The 18,188-nt window shown below is 44.3% G+C and overlaps 1 protein-coding gene across 1 annotated transcript in view; it reads left to right on the forward strand.

The window, feature by feature from the left end:
• The first annotated feature begins 9,252 nt into the window (after nucleotides 1-9,252).
• The window catches only part of Ppp2r2a (protein phosphatase 2 regulatory subunit Balpha), a 56,721-nt gene continuing 47,785 nt past the window's right edge, over nucleotides 9,253-18,188 (forward strand). The window contains exons 1-2 of the mRNA XM_050121847.1: nucleotides 9,253-9,561; nucleotides 11,278-11,352. Coding sequence (XP_049977804.1) covers nucleotides 9,555-9,561; nucleotides 11,278-11,352 — 82 coding nt within the window. The 5' untranslated portion in view covers nucleotides 9,253-9,554. The remainder of the gene's footprint in view (nucleotides 9,562-11,277; nucleotides 11,353-18,188) is intronic.

Genomic DNA, 18,188 nt, shown 5'->3' on the forward strand with positions numbered 1-18,188 from the left:
AGGCAGCCAATATGTATCCTACAAAATCCCCCAAACCCCACCTTGCATCTCTTCTCTAGCCAGCAGGCTTTGTAGAGAGTGAGGGTGGGGTGGGGACAAAGGGAGTCAACCATTCTTGCCTCTCTGGTCAAGTGGTGGTTAACCACTTTCTGAGACTCTGTGGTGTCTTGTGTTTCCGTGGTTCTCATCCCCTGGGCTCTATTCTTATTCTGCGGATATCTGAGCTCAGGTGCTGGGATCTCTATAAACTGACAACATGAGCACTCCGTGGTATGGTTAAGGGGTTTCTCTGTAGCTTTTTGGAACCTGTCCTAGACTTTACTCTGTAAACCACAGAGATCCACCTGCCTCTGCCTCCGGAGTACTGGGATTAAAGGCAAGTGCGTGTGCCCCCACCACCCGGCATGGGGGAAAGGTTTTTATTGTAGATAGGAGAGAAAGAACAACCAGAGGAGTCTGGAAGAGTCCGAAGCAGACCGGACCCGACCATGAGAGAAGCAGGGGCAGAGCAGAGACACATGAGGGGGGAGGAGAAAGAGAGAAGAGAGAGAGGAGAGAGAGGAGAGAGAGAGACAGAGAGAGAGAGAGAGAGAGAGAGAGAGAGAGAGAGAGAGAGATCAAACATATCTAAAGTAGCAGTGTTGTAAGGAGAATTGGAGGGAGGAGGTGAGCTGGAGGGAGTTTTAGGGGAGGGAAGGAGGTGTGACCTTGAGGGAGCCTGGAGGCCAGCTTTTGGTACACTGATGGACACCACAGACAGCCATTTGTCCCTTCTGCTGTTTGGAATTTGTGGAAAGGAGTTTCCTTTGCACCTAACTATCAACCTTGTAATACTCCAGGCCACACTGGATGGGAATGGGTTAACTCAGAACAAACAAACCATAAATAGCACACATGTAGTAAGCTAGTATTAAGATCCACACTCAGATTCCACTAAATAATATGAAGGGCAATTGTGTTTTTGTAATACAGAGTTCAAAGTCTCCCCAGTCTCCTCCTATCTCCCACAAAAATGTGGGCCAATACTAGAGGCTCCTTTCTGTTTGGACAAATGAAAAGCAAACAGCTTGTTACTCTAAACTTTTGAGTGTAAAAAAGGGACTTGAAGTCTCAAGGACAAGGTAACCAGGATGTAGTTGTCGATGTTCGAGGGCTCTTGTTTGCTTGTTATTTTTTAATATTTAGAAGGCTTTGTTTTTTATTTGTGTGCATTCGTGTGTGCCTGCATGTGTGTATGAGTGCCTGTGTACCACATGAGTTAAGGCTTACTCAGAGGTCAAAGGTTCTTCCATCCTTGGAACTGAAGTTACAGGTTGTCGCGAGCTGCCTGATGTGGGTGCTGGGAACCAAACTTGGGTCCTCTGCAAAAGCAGTAAGTGCCCTTAACCACTGGACCAGTTCTTCAGCCCCTTGTTTTGTTTTGCCTTGCCATTTTTTTTTTTTTAAAGAATGAGTCTCATATAGCCCTGGTTGGTCTCAAACTTGCTAGGAAGCCAAGGATGACTTTGAACTCCTGATTCTCCTGCCTCCACCTCCAGGTCCTGCCTGGGATTCTGGTAGGCACCATTGCACATGGTTTATAAGGTGCTGGGGTTAGAACCCAGGGCTTTGTATATGCTAGGCAAGCACTCTACCAGCTGAGCCACATCCTCAGTCATAGTCCTGAATTCTTGAGACCAAAAGACACAAGAACCACTGTAAAGAAAGTCTGAGAAAATCATACCAAAGGATCCAGTATTTAGGCCAAGTGCCCCATGGCTATGAATGTGAAGAGATAATATCTTAGGACTCACAGAAATATTTTTGCTTTATCAGTGCTTCTCAATCAACCTAAGAGGACTGTGAAGAATAAAGCAGACTCTCCCGCCATGGGGCTTAGGAAGAGCTGTTTGGATGTATAGAAGCTACAGAATACCCCAAGCTAGATATGAGTGAAAATAGGCCTAATGCAGTGAATGTCTGAAAAGAGGTCAAACACAAACAATAGTTAAAGTCAGCCTTGTGAGGCGTTAGCCACTGGAGCTGAACTGTAGACTGCCTTCTGGGGAAGACGTGGGCAGCAAGGGCTGTCTAGCAGTTAGAGGGAAATAATAGGCAGTGGCCTTCAGCATGTTTAAATCGCTCTTGACCACAGCTCAGAGATAACCTTTTTTAGGGAGCACAGCTTTGTTTCCACACTAGTCGATCTCTCCTATCCACATCCATCCCAGCACGGCTAGTTTGTCATCCCAATAAGAAAAAGGCTCCCAACCAATGTATCGGTCTATTTTAGTAAGTAGTCTAAAATAGGACTTTTGAACTCATCATGCTGAAAGCGGACACCATATTGGCAGGTCAATAGAAATATTATGACTACAAGAATAGGCTGCCTCAGCCAGGCGGTGGTGGGCGCATAGCTTTAATCCCAGCACTCAGGAGGTAGAGGCAGGTGGATCTCTGTGAGTTCGGGGCCAGCCTGGTCTACAAGAGCTAGTTCCAGGACACATTCCAAAGCTACAGAGAAACCCGGATTTGAAAAACAAAAAGCAAATTTATTTTTTATTTTAAAGTGTGTGTGTGTGTGTGTGTGTATGTGTGTGTGTACCATGTGAGTGTGGTGCCCTCAGAAGCCAGAAGTGGTCTTTGGCTCCCCTGGCACAGGAATTACAGGTGGTTGTAAGTTACCTGATGTGAGTGCTGGCAACAGAATTCAAGTCCTTTATAAGGCTGTGTATATTCTAAGCCACAGAGCTGTCTCTCCAGCTTCTAAAATCCTTTTTTCAAAAAACATCTTAGGGGTCTAGCGGTTAAGAACACTTGTTGCTCTTGCAGAGGACCCAGGTTTGATTTCCAGCACCCATGTGGAGGCTCACAACCATCCATTAACTACAGTCCTGGGGAATCCAAAACTTTCTTCTGACCTTGGCATATGCCAGGCATGCATGCGGTGCACATACATACACACAGGTGAAACCCTCATACACATGAAATAGTAATAATAAAAACAATAAAGGAAGAGCAGCGACATAGCTTAGCAGGCAAAGGCGCTTGATTCCAAGCCTGATGCCCTGAGTTTGACCACAATGGTAGGAGAAAACCAACTCCTGAAAAGAGTTCTCGGATCATCACACTCAAGTGCCTACACACTTGAGCAACGGAGTGTGGGTGCACATACCACCTACATGCCATAGACACACACATACAAAAACCCAAATACAGTCTTGCACATGCAACCCTGCTTATCTTCCTGTCTCCACCTCCCAAATGCTGAGATTTCAGAGACATGCCACCATGTCTGGGTAGAATGAACTTTTATGTTTTAAATGCTTATTAAAATCTGTGTGTGCGCGTGTGTGTTCTTGCTCATGGCATGATACATGTATGGAGATCAACAGTTAACTCACAGGACCTGCCTTCTTTCCAACATGTATGTCTGAGGGATAGAAGTGGGGTCCTCAGCCTAGGTGGCAAGGACATAAACTGCAGGAGCCATCTGACTTTCCTAGAATGAACTTTAAAGTTAGCATCCTTCTTTCTCATTGATACATATTAAATATGCACTATTTCGAGAAACCCGACTGGCTAAGGAGGAAATGACCACCCATTGTGTCAACGCCTAGAGATGTTGTTGTGAGCACGGTCGTGGATTTCCTTCCTGTAAGGAATCTACAGATTTTGAGTTGGTTGTGCATACTGGGGAAGTCATATTGTATACGAGTTCTGTATCCTGTTCCTGAGTCTCAGCAACTTCCTTATTTGTTTTTTTAAACTAGCATTTGACTATAACCTGGTAGATTCACTGTTGTTTTTGTGAAACACTTTTCTGGGTAGAATACCAGTGATTTTGAAAAAGCGAATCCTATGTCTTGAATACCTCTGTATGGATTACTGTTACAGTGCAGACTCCTCCTAGCTTTAGGAGAGCAGCTTCCAGGCCAAGTTTGTAACAAAGATGTGAAAAGTTGATACTGTTTCCTGTAAAGACCTAGCAACTGTTTCAGGCCTTCAAAGCATTAAGTTTGGCTTGGCCAGCATTCTGAGCTTTGTTAATTTGTGTGCCTGTGGAGGAGAGAGGGGAAAAAAGGAGAAAGGGAGGAATAAAGGGACAATGACCCCCGGTAGACATTGGGTATCTTTCTCAATTGTCCTCTCTTTTTTTGGGCTTTCCTCGCTGAACCTAGACTCACCAATATAGCTAGACAGGCTGGCCAGTAAGCTTCCGTTTGTCTCTCCCCTCCAGTGCTCAGTTATAGATACATGCAAGCTGCTGCCAGGTCTGGCTTTTGTAAAGGTAGATGCTGGGGATGTAGGGATGTAGGCTCAGGTTGTCATGCCTGCTTGACAAACACTTTATTCACCAAGCCGTCTCCCTGGTTCTGGTAATTTCTTCACTCCCCACCCTTCCCCTTGTCTTCCTTTTCATCCTTTCCTCCCTCCCTCCCTCCCTCCCTCCCTCCCTCCCTCCCTCCCTCCTTCCCTCTTTCCTCTTCTTTTTTTTTCCTTTTCCCCCTCACCCTCTCTTTAAATTTATTTTTCTAATAGACAGGATCTCATGGAGTCCATGCTAGCTTCTAACTCACTGTGTAGTCAAAGATGATTCTGAATTCCTGATCCTCCCGCTTCCACCTACCAAGTATTAGGATTACAAGTATGCCCTGCTGTGTTTGGCTTTAAAACAGATTAATGTCTTTATTTTCCATTGGTTTTTTTTATTTTTGAGATAAAGGCTTAGGCTGGTCTGGAGCTCAAGATTGTCCTAGTAGCTGTCTGGGATGTTAGCTGTTAGCCTTACATTCACGGTCTTACTTGAACACTCTTTTTGTAACCACCTGGAAGACAGAAGCCTCCAAAGGATACCACTTCTCTCTCTCTCTTTTTTGATATTTTATTTATGTGTATTGGTGTTTTGCCTTCATGTATGTCAGTGTGATGGTGTCCAATCGATGGAATGGGAGTTACAGACAGTTGTGAGTTGCCATGTGGGTGCTAGGAATTGAACCCAGGTCTTCAGGAAGAGCAGCCAGTACCACCCTGGCATTTTTTTCTTTTTTAGGAATGGTTTGCATTAATCCCAATCTAAATCTGCTGTTTCATCAGGTAAAGTAATAACTCTTAAGTGATTCTCCTCTGGTCATATATGCTGGGTAGTTTTATGTGAACTTGACACAAGCTAAAGTCATCACCAAGGAGGGACCCTCAATTGAGAAAAGACCTTCATAAGAATTAGGTTGTAGGAGCTGGAGAGATGGCTCAGAGGTTAAGAGCACTGCCTGCTCTTCCAAAGGTCCTGAGTTCAATTCCCAGCAACCACATTGTGGCTCACAACCATCTGTAATGGGGACTGGTGCCCTCTTCTGGGCTGCAGGCATACACACAGACAGAATATTGTATACATAATAAATATCTTTTAAAAAAGAATTAGGTTGTAGACAAGCTTGTAGGGCATTTTCTTAATTAGTGATTGATGGGGGAGGGTCCAGCCCATTGTGGGCAGTGCCACCCCTGAACTGGTGAACAGTTCTGGGTTCTATAAGAAAGCAGGCTGAGCCAGCCATGTGGACCAAGTCAGTAAGCAGCACCCCTCCGTGGCCTCTTTTATTTACCTTGCCCTGCTTGAGTTCCTGTCCTGACTTCCCTTGGTCATGAACTGTGATGTGGGAAGTGTAAGCCAAATAAACCTTTGTCTCTCCAACTTGCTTTTTAGTTATCATTTTTTTTTTTGTTACAGCAATTAAAACCCCAACTAAAACAAACTGGTGGCAGCATAGTGGGGTATTGCTGGGACAGACCTGACCGTGTGGGGAGAATTGTAGAAAGACTTTGGAGTTTTGGAAAAAGCCATTGTGTGTTGAGAGCTCAGGGAGCTGTTGTGTAGGAGCCTGGAAGATACAAGTGTTGAGAGCAGTGTAGACGAAGGCTGGCTTGTGACATTTCAGAGGGAAGCAAAGTCTCTACTGCCATTTTGTGAAGAATCTGTGGTTCTGGTTTCTTTGGGAACCGAATTCTTCTGGGGCTGAAGAATCACCAGCTGTGCTTTGCAAGAACCGTTAAAGTGAAACCTTTGTTTTGTTGGGGTACTCGGGGCTTGAAACACCCGATTCTATGTTACCCTCTCGGTACAGTTCACACGCCACAGTACTGTGTACGCGAGTTGGACAAATGCCAGGAGATTAAAAGAACACACAAGAGACCTGGGTCATTCTAAAGGAGAGCAGCCAAAGGCCATTTATTCAACCTTGGGGAAATTCTTTTATACCTAGCTGCTGCACAAGGAATTACCCCCAGGCAGGTGGGAAATTGCCACACCCAAGATGGAGTAAACAATGCCCTACAGCTAATCACCATGCGGGGCAGAGGGAGCACAAAAACAAACAGAATGTTTTAGCTGGCTGACCAGAAACTGTCCTCAAGTAACCCCAGGAGCAGGGGTAGACCCTGGCCCTACAGGGGCTTGTTAGCTATAGCTGAGAAATTAGCCATGATTAAGAGACTGGAGTCTCTTAAAAGGTCTGCATGATGGCACAAGCCTTTACTCTCAGTACTCCAGAAGCAGAGTCAGGTGAGTACAAGGCCAGCCTGATCTACAGAGTGAGTTCCAGGGCAGGCTCCAAAGCTATACAGAGAAACACTGTCTTGAAAAACCAACAAAACAAACCATCAACAACAACCCCCCCCCCCAAAAAAACAAATAAATGTAGGTGAGATCACCAAGACGATTTATAATATAGCTCTTCCTTCCAGAGTTAGGAGTTAGAGTTGGCTCAGCAGATAAGAGCACTTACTGCTTTTGCAGAGGAACAGGACTCGGTTCCCAGCATCCCCATGGCAGTTCACAACTGTCTGTAACTCCAGTTCCAGGGAGTCTGGCCCTCCCTTCTGACTTCTGAGGGCACCAGGCTTGTACAAGGTGCACATGCATACATGAGGGAAAAACACGGTAATAATTGGAGAGGGGGCTACGTTCCTGGCACCCGGCTGCTGGCACAGCTAGCTTTACCCGAAATAATTACATGGAGACTGTATTCTTTTAAACACTGCTTGGCCCATTAGTTTTAACCTCTTATTGGCTAGCTCTTACATATTGATCTAACCCATTTCTAATAATCTGTGAAGCCCACAAGGTGGCTTACCAGGGAAGATCTTAATCTGCATCTGTGTTGGGTGGAAGAATCATGGCGACTGCCTGACTTGGCTTCTTTCTCCCAGCATTCTGTTCTGTCTACTTCATCTACCTAATTTTCTGTCCAATCAAAGGCCAAGCAGTTTCTTTATTAATTAACCAATAAAAGCAACAGATAGACAAATGACCCACCTCTATCAAAACACTGATACATAAAATAATATCTAAAAAAATTAAAAATAGATGAGTGAGTGAAAACTTTCACAATATAGTAAACGTCAAGGAGCTGACATTTAAGTGGTTTTTCTTCCCAAGTCATAAAGACTTATTTATTCATCCATTAATCCCACGAATTATGTGGCTGGTGATAGGGAGGCGAAGAACATACTTCCTAGCCTCAAAGTATTCAGTGCAATAACAGACACAGACTGAGATCATTTTAATGTGGTTTACAAAAACAGAAAAGCGCAGTATACTTTATGAGACTATTTGTATAAACTGACAACATGACCACTTCACAGTATGGTTAAGGGGAGGGTTTTATTGTAGATGAGAGAGAGAGAGAGAGCACTGCCAGAAGCATCTGGAAGAACCCGGAGCGGAAGGAGAAAGAAATAGACTGAACAAGGTCAGAGAGGGGAGAACAACAGGGATAGAGATTAGAGAAAGCCTGGTAAGAATAGCAGGGTTATGAAGAGAATAGCTGGGCAAGGAGACCCTGGGCGCTGGAGGGATTGAGGGTAGGGGAGAGGTGAGAAGGGCTAGGTTGCTAGCATGGACTCTGATATTGGGTAAGATGTACCCATGATACCAGCATGCGCCCTGCTATGCTGATAGGCACCACAGGTAGCCATATGTCTTTTCTGCCAGAGGTGAGGAAAATGACCTTTTTTGGTAGAGGGGAACTGACTTTATAAGTTCCTTAGGAATGTTGTCTGTTTGATTTTTTTTTTTTTTTTATTGAACTGCCAGAAATCCTCCTATAGTCCAGGTTAAGCTCATTTCTGGATATTTGGACTGCCTTTTGGAGTTTGGGGAATTGGAGTTTCCTTTGGACCTGACAGTCTCTCCCCTCACTCCCCCCATTCCCACCCCCCACTCACCACCTCCAGATGAGACAGGGTGTCTCTGTGTATTTTTGACTGTCCTGGAACTTGCTCCGTAGACCAGGCTGGCCTTGAACTCACAGAGATCCCCTTGCTTCTGCCTCCTGAGCGCTGTGAAAGGAGCGCACCACCACCACCCTGACAGTATCAAACGAGGGCATCCAACCTAGTTAATGGCGAGTAGGAAATGGAAGAAACTGTCAGAGAAATCCAATTGGAAGAGGCTACATTTAAATAGATTTAGTTTATTTTTTTTTTTTGTTTGATAATTGTATGTGAGGCAGGGTCTCATATAGATAGCCTAGGCTAGCCTCAAACTCATTACACAGTTCAGCCATCCTTGACATTTGGAGCCCCTTACATTCGCCTCTCAAGCGCAGCTGAGATTGTAGGCATGTATCACCACAGTCAGCAGAATATAGCTTCTTAATCATTGATTTTACCACTTTTATCTAAACAAACCCGGGCTGCCTTTTTTGCGCCATTCACAACACATTCAGCTTCCTGTCTGGAGCCATTCTTAACTGCTTGCAGCAGCCAAGAACTCTCATCCACGGGAAGGTAACCTAATTCACCCAGATGGAACCAGCCCAGTTGTGTCCTTCTGGGCTCTGTGAACTCTCACCTTGGCCAGGCAGCGGGTATGCATCACTGTCCCTTTATTTTGTGGGTGAGTCCCTGGGGCTCACCGACAGTGTCACTGGAGCCATCAAAAGGGGTATTCTCCAGAGAGAGCTCACCCCGAGGGTGAGAATAAATGGAGAGATGAGACCACCCCCGAGTCCCGGCCCTACAGAGCGAGGAGCAGACAGGCCAGGCCGTGGCCCACGTGGGCACCGTGGGCCAAGTTGGCACAGCCCACCGCCAGAGCAACTAACCACCGCCCAGGCTCAGCGCAGGGCTCTCCGCAGGGTCTCAGCAGGCAGGGCGGGGCGGGAGCGCGGCAGGAAGGAGGCGTGGCCAACACAGCGCGGCCCATCCCAAAGGCGCTCCGCCCCCTGGAGTGACGTCACCGGCCTGCCAGCGGGCGCCATTTTGAAAGTGGAGTCGCCTGCCCCTGCCGCCGCGGCCGCCGTCGCTGCCGTAGCCGCCGCCGCCACCGCCGCTACTGCTGCCGCCAACACCGCTGGAGAAGAAGCACGAGAGGGGACGCCCCCGAGTGAAAGCCACCATCCTGCCGGCCTCTCCACCCGGGCCGCTTCCCTTCCGCCCCGGTCCCCGTCCCCTCCCCCCTCAGGTGCCATCCGCCTCCATCCGCGCCCTCGATCCCCCCATCCCCAGGTGAGGGGGCTGAGCCCCGGTCGCGGAGACCCAAAGGAGCCCGGCAGGGTCATCATTTGCAGCGCGACATGGCAGGTAAAGAAGAAACGGCCCTCGGCCGGCTGACAGGGTGCCGCTTCCTCTGCGCGCTCTCCGTCACCCCCTAGCGACCGTGGCGGCCGGGGCCTTGGCCTGGGGCGCTGGCCGAGTGCGGGGCGGGCGGGCGGGCCTGGCACTGGGCTGGGACGGTGGGGCCTGGGGGCTGGGCCCGGGGCCTGGCACCGCACGAAGCCGGGCACGGGTGTGGTGGGGGTGGGAGCCTGCGTGGATGGGGCGGGTGCCGGCGTGCAGATGGATCCCCTCTGCACCCTGCTCCCTCCGCTCCTCCGCGCACACCCGTTCCCCTCGTCCCCGTCTGCTGCGTGCCTTCCCGTAGAAACACATTCCGGCGCTTTGCAAGTTAAAATACAATGGAGGCATACGGGCCCCCTCCCTCTACTCACCCCCCCCTCCCCATTCTGGATAGGTGAGGTTTTGAGGGTGTAAGCCTGAATTTCGTGGCGATTGTGCTCCCTTCCATGACTTCCTCGCTGCCACTCCCGGGTGCTAGGCCTTTAATAGAAGTTGTAAGGATTGGGGTGGGGTGGGGGCAAACAGGTAATTTAAACTTTGCATTTTGCACGGGATCGTTTGTGCAGACGTCCTTTTCCCAGAAGGGTTGCTCGGAGTTAAGATAGTTGTGGAGTTCAGTGATATAAATAGCCAAAGAGAGAGGGATTTCATAAAAGCTTGCAGGGGGGGAAAAGCATGGAGACTACCCGGTTGGGAATAATTTTGCAAGGACTAGGTAAAGGAAAAGTGAGGGTTAATGGCCTTTGAGAGGCAGTTATCTTTGTGCGTTTTTGCCTTTAAGTCCTTCACCTCTAGAGTAATTCTAGATTGAGATTCAGTTTTTTTTTTCTAGAAATTCAGAAGTATTCCCCCCCCCCCCATTTCATTTCCTCTTCAGTCATGGGCAGTCTCTGAGATTAAACCAATCTTCCCTGTCTTTTCAATACTTATTTAGATATTAGGATTTTTAAAGAAGTTATGTTGGGCTGATTTACAGTTTGCCATACAAACAAGTTGCCCTTTGACCTTGCTGAACAATGAAATGAAAATTGGAACTGTTTTGTAGGAGATGACAAATGGCCAAAGTTGGTCTTTCCGGGCCCCTTTGGGTTGTCTGCTAGGTGAAGGGAGGCTGAAGCAGCATCCTCTGACCAGCTCTTCCTGAGCCTTCATTGCCACCCCTTTTCCTGTGTGTGCAGCCAGTGATTTGCTCCTAATGAATGTAAAGAAATGGGTGTTGTGTTTGCTGTGTGTATGCTGCGGTGGTAGGGTTCACATGAATCATTCTTCCTCTCAGGCAGTAATGTTCCCGAAGTTTTCTCTTCGTTCTATTTTTCATGGTAGCTTAGCCTTATAACTCTTCTGTAGGCCTTTTGTACATTTAGAAGGAGATCTAACTTTTGGTGTTTAGTTTTTTCTGGTGGGTCTTACTTAAAAGGCTCTGACTATCTTAAAGGGGCAGAGAAAGTGAGGTTTTGAATATCTGTACGATGATGTTTGATAGACCGTCTTTGAATATTTCATACCTGCCGTGTTGTTTTTAATGCTCTACCGACTATTGGAGCCTAATTTGGTTCCAAGTCCATGGGTTCCTTGGTGGCTGTGTATGTGGGGAGTGTCATGCTAGTTTCAGATGCCATCTCTGCGCTTATGAGAGTAAACAACAGAACTCTGCTTTAATTGCTGTGTTTTCTTCTTCAGGAGCTGGAGGAGGGAATGACATTCAGTGGTGTTTTTCTCAGGTGAAAGGAGCCGTAGATGATGATGTAGCAGAAGGTAAGAAAGTTTAACAATGACGGCTGAGTACTGACGTGGGCATTCTGGGTACTGAAGGAACACGAACTAAACTGAGCTTGTTACACTGGAAGAATGTTTTCTGTTTGTTGTCTAAGAGGTGGGACAACACTTTTAAAAAATCACCTTTTTGGAAAAGTCTTTATATCTTTTTATGTCGTTTTATTTATTTTTTTCATTGAGTTAATGAAGTAAATGGTGTGCAGTAAGTGCTCTGAGGTTCGTGTAATTAAGGTTTCCCTGCTACATAAATTGTACGTGCAGATAACTGGACTTTCATGTTTGTGTTGTGTCTCTAGATAATTAAGTAGAAATAGATGCCAACAACACTTAAAAATATTCCGACAGCATCCTTTATTCTGTGGGGAGACTGAAGTTCTTTTGAACTTAAATACTTTGGGATTGTAGTGTTGGTTACGTGTTTGTTGAGAAAATGCTGGCTCAAATTATTCACTTTATTATCTTGCAGGGATTGTATGTGTGGTTAAGATCGATAAGATAGAATAGAAAATCACTTTTCTAGGGGACTTTTTGAGATAGAAGCTTACTAATTTATTTCAGAATTCTGAAGTTTTGGAGTGTGAAGTTCTTGATCTCGTTTTGAGATGATCTTTTGTGGTAGAGACAGATAATCTGCAAAAGAATGGTAACATTATTTCTTCAGAAATATTTATGAAGTTTGTAGGATTGGAGTGTGTGTGTGTGTGTGTGTGTGTGTGAGAGAGAGAGAGAGAGAGAGAGAGAGAGAGAGAGAGAGAGAGAGTGTCAGTGTGACAGTATCCCTGAGTGGCCTTGAACTCAAAGATCTCTGCCCAGTTGTGGACTTTTTCTAAACAGAAGTCAGAAAAGTTAAAGCTGGACTTCTGGTTTTAGAAGGTTGTCTATGAAAATGTATGACCGTTTCTCTAGATTGTACCTTTCTCTGGTGAGGTTCCTTCCTGCTATCCACTGAGTGCTTTTGTGAGGATTTTTTTTTTTAGGTGGTGGTAGGGCGAAGACTGTTGACTAACCAGATGTTTGTGTGGTGACATTTGTCATTGGTGTGTGTTCACTGCTGTGAATCCTATAGAAAGTCACTGGCGTACTTATATTTTACGGAGTCTCCCTCCTTTGTTTTTTTGGTGGTTCCTCATTCCTTTATCACATGAGAAACCAGAAACTTGGAAAAATTAAAGAATTTGATAGAGTGACTCAGTGATGGTCACAACAATCAGTGTGTGCTGGTTTTTCTTTTGAGCTCATTTAAAGAAATAAATCCCATGTTCAAGGGAGGAGTCGAGTATTACTGATTTTGTAACTCCATTACCTGTTGAGGAGTAGGCACTCAGATATTGGATCTTCAATTCTGTGTTGTGTAATACTCACCACATTATGAAAGTGCTTCATACTTGGAAAACAGTTCTTGGTTGCATTGTTTATTCCCCTTATCAAAGGTCTCTTGAATACTGAGAGCTGGGGTGTGTGCTGTCTACCCTTAAGAAACTCAGTTTGCTTGTTAATCATGGGCAGAAGACCTCACTTAATCAAGCACAAATTGATTTTCTAAGCTGAACATCAGTCACCTAACTGAAACAAGTGATAGTTTGTGATTGTACACACAATATATATGACAGATCAGTTCTAATTCTTGTTTGTTAGTACTTAATAGCTTCACTTTACTCTTGATTCATTAAGTAGCCTTCTAAGTTACATACTGTAATGACAACATATTCTTAATATCTTAAAATGTCAAGACTTGGAGTGTGTGCTTCGGGAAGAACGGGACTTGTTTTAGTACCATGTCTTAACAAGTACATAAATAGCATTGTTTCAAGTTATTCTGCTTTGATTTGCAGATTCTTGGAAACTGTAGTTTGTATGTCTTTGTCTACTATGTTTATCAAAAGGAAGTTTTGCTTTTCTAACATAGAATATGATTATTATACAGGGCCCATAGATCTAGATTATAATCTTTAAATGACTGCCTCTAGCTCCACCTTTAGATAGCCTCTTTCTGCTAACAATACCTTCTAATGTCTTAGCTGTCAGTGGCTTATGATGAGTGACTGTCCCCTTGCAGCCAGGCATCTGCCAGGGCATGCTGATTTACCTGTAATGCTTTCATCTTCTATACCTGCCTTCACCTTTGTCCAGTTTTGATCCATTCTGGGTGGATTGTAGTTTTGTTTTGTTGAGACGAGGTTTCTCCATAGTCCTGGTTGTCCTTGAACTATCTCCATGGACCAGGCTGTCTTTGTACACAGATCCACTTGCTTTTTCCTCCCCAGAGCTGGGATTAAAGTTGTGGCTACCATGCCCAAGAGTCCTACTCTTAAATAAGTCTCATTTTTTTCATGTGTTTTACTTTTAAGTTAATTTGAAACACAATCCTTTGTCATTTTTCGTGGATCATTGAATCCATTGGATTAGAAACTAAATTTCGGCTGGTAAAATGTGATATTTCTTCAGTATGGTTTCTCTTAAGCTAAGGACACCACCCGAACCGATACTGTATAAGCAAACCCTATGCATTGTACTTGTGATTGTTTTTGCTGTTCTGGGGATTGAACCAGAGCCTTGTGCATGTTAGGCAATTGCTGTACCACTCAGGTACATCCCCAGCTTGCTGATCCCATACTGCTGTGTCTGACATCCTCCTACAATTGTTCTCTTATCAGAATCCTACTCATCCTCAGTCACACCTATAACCTTTTAATTACCTCTTGCGGAAATCATTTTTTAAAATCTCTTTTATAGCATTTTGTTAAGTAAATACTATATTTAGTGCCTTGAACCTCTACTGTTACACTGTAAGCCTAAATCTAGACTGATCTTTGCTTCTCTGCAAATGTCCTATTTAAACTGCTCTGCTTAGAACAATGCCTGACACACAGTAGGAATTGACTATCGAGTAAAAGTCAGTGTCACTTTTGCTAGTTTTTTTTTTAAATTTATTATGTATATAGTGTTGTGGGCACCAGATTTCATTATAGATGGGTGTGAGCCATCATGTAGTTGCTGGGAATTGAACTGAGGACCTCTGGAACAGTCAGTTCTCTTAACCTCTGAGCCACCTCTCCAGCCCTGTTTGTTTTTCGAAACAGGGTTTCTTTGTGTAGCTTTGGTGCCTGTCCTGGAACTTGCTCTGTAGCCCAGGCTGGCCTCAAACTCACAGACCTGCCTGTCTCTGCCTTCAAGTGCTGGGATTAAAGGTATGCACCACCACTGCCCGGCTACTTTTGCTAGGTTTTTGAGAGGAAAAGGTGTAGAATGTAGGATAGTTGGGGGTGAACATTTTATTTACTTGGCAGCCTTTCTGTTTCTGGTTTACAGCTTTGTAATACAGAGAAGTCAGGAGTCTGTTGCTCTGGATCAGGGCCCTTCTGAGTTCCTGTACTTAGACATTAAAAAGACAAGGACTGGATAAAGTGATTTCTGCTGTTTTCTTTCTGCTCTTGTTAGTTTCCAACAATGTCTGGAAAGAGGTAGCCCCATATTATTACTACTGATAAGTCTTAAGATGCTGACTCGATAGGGACCTTAATAAGTTCTAACTGGACTGACTTCTCGAGGCCCAGGAATTTTAGTACAGAACAGAGCTTGACACTCATCCACAGGCTCTTGCTATCTTTGACCCATTTAGGTCTTCAAGGCAGGACACCCATGCTACAGTACTGTTCTGTCTACATCGGTCTGCAGGCATGCAGCATATGTGTTTTACCTTTGGAATAGCTCCTTGTTTGAGAGGCAGTTGAGGCACTAAACTCTGTTCTGGTTTTCTTGTGCTGTGGATTTCTGGTAGTCTTTAAGGTCACTATAACACTACTGCACTTTATTTAAGTCTTTGATTTTCCTTGACCTGTAACACCACTGTGGTGTTGGGCACATCAATTCACCTGTGCTTCTTCCTCCATTATAAAAGACTTACTGTAAACCCTGCCTTAGTGCTATTTTGATATGTAAATGAGCTTATACCTATAAAACAGAACACTATCTTGGCCTGTAAGAATAGGCAGACCTGTTTTTGAGATGTGATCTCACGTGATCTGGAACTTGCTGGCCTTGAACTTACAGAGATCCACCTCCACCTACTGGCCTGTTTGTTTGTTTTGAGACTGGGGTCTCTCTCTCTTTTTTTTTTAAATTTATTTATTTATTTATTTATTTATTTATTTATTTATTTATTAAAGATTACTGCCTCCCATTTCCCTCCCCCTTCCCCAATCAAGTCCCCCTCCCTCGTCAGCCCGAAGGGCAATCAGGGTTCCCTGCCCCGTGGGAAGTCCAAGGACCACCCACCTCCATCCAGGTCTAGTAAGGTGAGCATCCAAACTGCCTAGGCTCCCACAACTTTAAATTTTTCTGTGGTGTATTTGAGACTGGGGTCTCTTATGACTTTAAATTCTTCTGTGGTGTAGTCTATGCAGGTGTGGAAGTCAAGATCTTCCTGCCTCAGTGCTGGTATTGCTGGTATTACAGGTGTCCATGAACGTGCCCTTCTTGAGAGCCTTATAAAGATTTATTGTTACTTCAGTGCTTGTACAAGTAAGGCATAATTAGAGTGTGAGGAAACTGGGGGATTGTCTAACTATTTGATTATGTGTGTGACTCTTTTGCCTGCACATACGTCTTTGTACTATGTGTGTGCTTTTAGTCAATGAAGGCCAGACAATCTAGACTTGTAGTTGTAGACAGTTGTGAGTTGCTATATGAGTGCTGGTAATTGGACTGGGGTTCTCTGGAAGAGTAGCTAGTGTTCGTATCTCCTGAGCCATCTCTATAGCTCATAGAGTATGTATAGTCTTTAAAATAGCTATTAAAGCTTTGTTAGCCAAAGTGAAGGCATGGTGAATAGTATGTGTGGAACCTCAAACTCTATACAGCTGTGGATGGTCTTAAACTTCTAATCCTCTTGCTTCCACCTCCTGAATGCTGGGATTATAGGCCAGTGCCACCATGCTTGGGCTTTTTAAAAAGTCTTTAGTGTAATAAGTTTATGACATCTTCAATGTATGTAACAATGTACTTTGTTTTTATTTGCTCCTCTCACTATACACATTCTTTGAGTGCACTAGCAAAGTCTAAACAAACAGAAGACTGAACTGTAGATTAGAGAAAAATATGAAGCTGGTAAGATCGCAAAAGGAAGGTACTAATTGGCATAAAAGCAGCCCTCTAAGCAGGTGGGAGGAAGTTCTTAAGAGGTCAGGGTGCCTCAAGCATCTTGACCTAGACGGTAGGTCAAGATGGATAGATACATGTTTGTCATTTTTTGTTAACTTGGACATTTTTGTTTTGATTTTAAAACATAGTGTTTTGGGGAAGGTGGCATGTACATACAGGTTTCTTTGTTTATTTTTGAAACCCGTGCTCTGCTAATGGCTTTAGGATGAAATGTGGTAATACCGGCCTCTCCCCGGTCTGTGATCTTGAAGTCAAGTGTTAACTCTTCTTGCTAGTACTTCTATGTTCCTTGTTCTTATTTGCATTTGGGGAGGAGTAAAATAATAGGTATGTATAGTAAAATGATAGATCTATATTAATTTTGCATGCTTCCAACTCAGTTCTCTCCAGCAGATGAAGACTAAGCTGTTTACATTATCATCAGCCTCATCTCTTTGCCCTTAGTGCCATGATAGTGCCATGATGTTATAGCACATCTGGTTCGTTGGGACATCTGCTTCCATTGTTAGCAGCTTGTTCATGTTCACTGTTGAACCAGTGTGTGTGGGGGGGGGGGCTCTATGCTATCACTTGCTTTATTTTCCCTAATTATTGACTGCCCATTTTTGTATATCTGTCTGCATCTTTTTGCATCTTAAAATGTGATTACAGAGCTTCTGAACTCTATAGAAAGTGTATTAGTATGATGAGCTTGTACCACCCATGGCATCAACAGAGGGCCACAAGCTGTCCATTTTTATACTCCCACCACTATATCTTTTCCCATCTATTGCTTTTAAAGTATGAATTCTACAAAATAGAAAAAATGAGGCAACAGGGATTCCCCTCCTTCCATTCATTCTTTGAGACAAGATCTCATGTAGCTCAGGCTGGCCTCAAATGCCTTGTAGCACTCCTAAACTCAAAATCCCAAACTCCCTGTGCATCAGAGACTCCCTTGGAACTTGTGATCCGCTGGTTTCAGCCTCACAAGTGGTAGGACCTCAGGAGTGCACTACTACACCATACTTATTTATTTTTTAAATATGAGTTTTCACTTTCCAAAGTGTATTTTTCTGATTTGCATATTTGACAGTCTTAAGTTTTGTTTCATAGGAAATTATTTTAGGATAGGATTTTGTTACTGACATCTAATTTTATGAAGCCTGAATCAAAAGCATTGCATCTTTTCAGTTCTTTGCTTCCTGTTTTGGTAAGGTTTAGACTTGTGGACTGGTTCTTGGAAAATATCTCTTAAATGGTAGTCTAAATATATTGCAAATAAGCACATAAAAAATCTTTTGAGAAATAAGCAAAATCTTTAGAGTATACCAAAACGTATTTTAAAAATCTATTCTGGGGGGGGGCTGGAGAGATGGCTCAGAGGTTAAGAGCACTGGCTGCTCTTCCAGAGGTCCTGAGTTCAATTCCCAGCAACCACATGGTGGTCCACAACCATCTGTAATTAGATCTGGCACCCTCTTCTGGCCTGTGGGCATACATGGAGGCAGAATGTTGTATACATAATAAATAAATAAATCTAAAAAAAGAAATTCCCCTTTATTAAAAAAAAATCTATTCTAGGGGGCTGGAGAGATGGCTCAGTGGTTAAGAGCATTGCCTGCTCTTCCAAAGGTCCTGAGTTCAATTCCCAGCAACCACATGGTGGCTCACAA

Source organism: Alexandromys fortis, unplaced genomic scaffold (genome assembly GCF_014885135.2).
Source record: "Alexandromys fortis isolate MF-2015 unplaced genomic scaffold, M_Fortis_MF-2015_v1.1 scaffold_203, whole genome shotgun sequence".
NCBI classification, from domain to species: domain Eukaryota; kingdom Metazoa; phylum Chordata; class Mammalia; order Rodentia; family Cricetidae; genus Alexandromys; species Alexandromys fortis.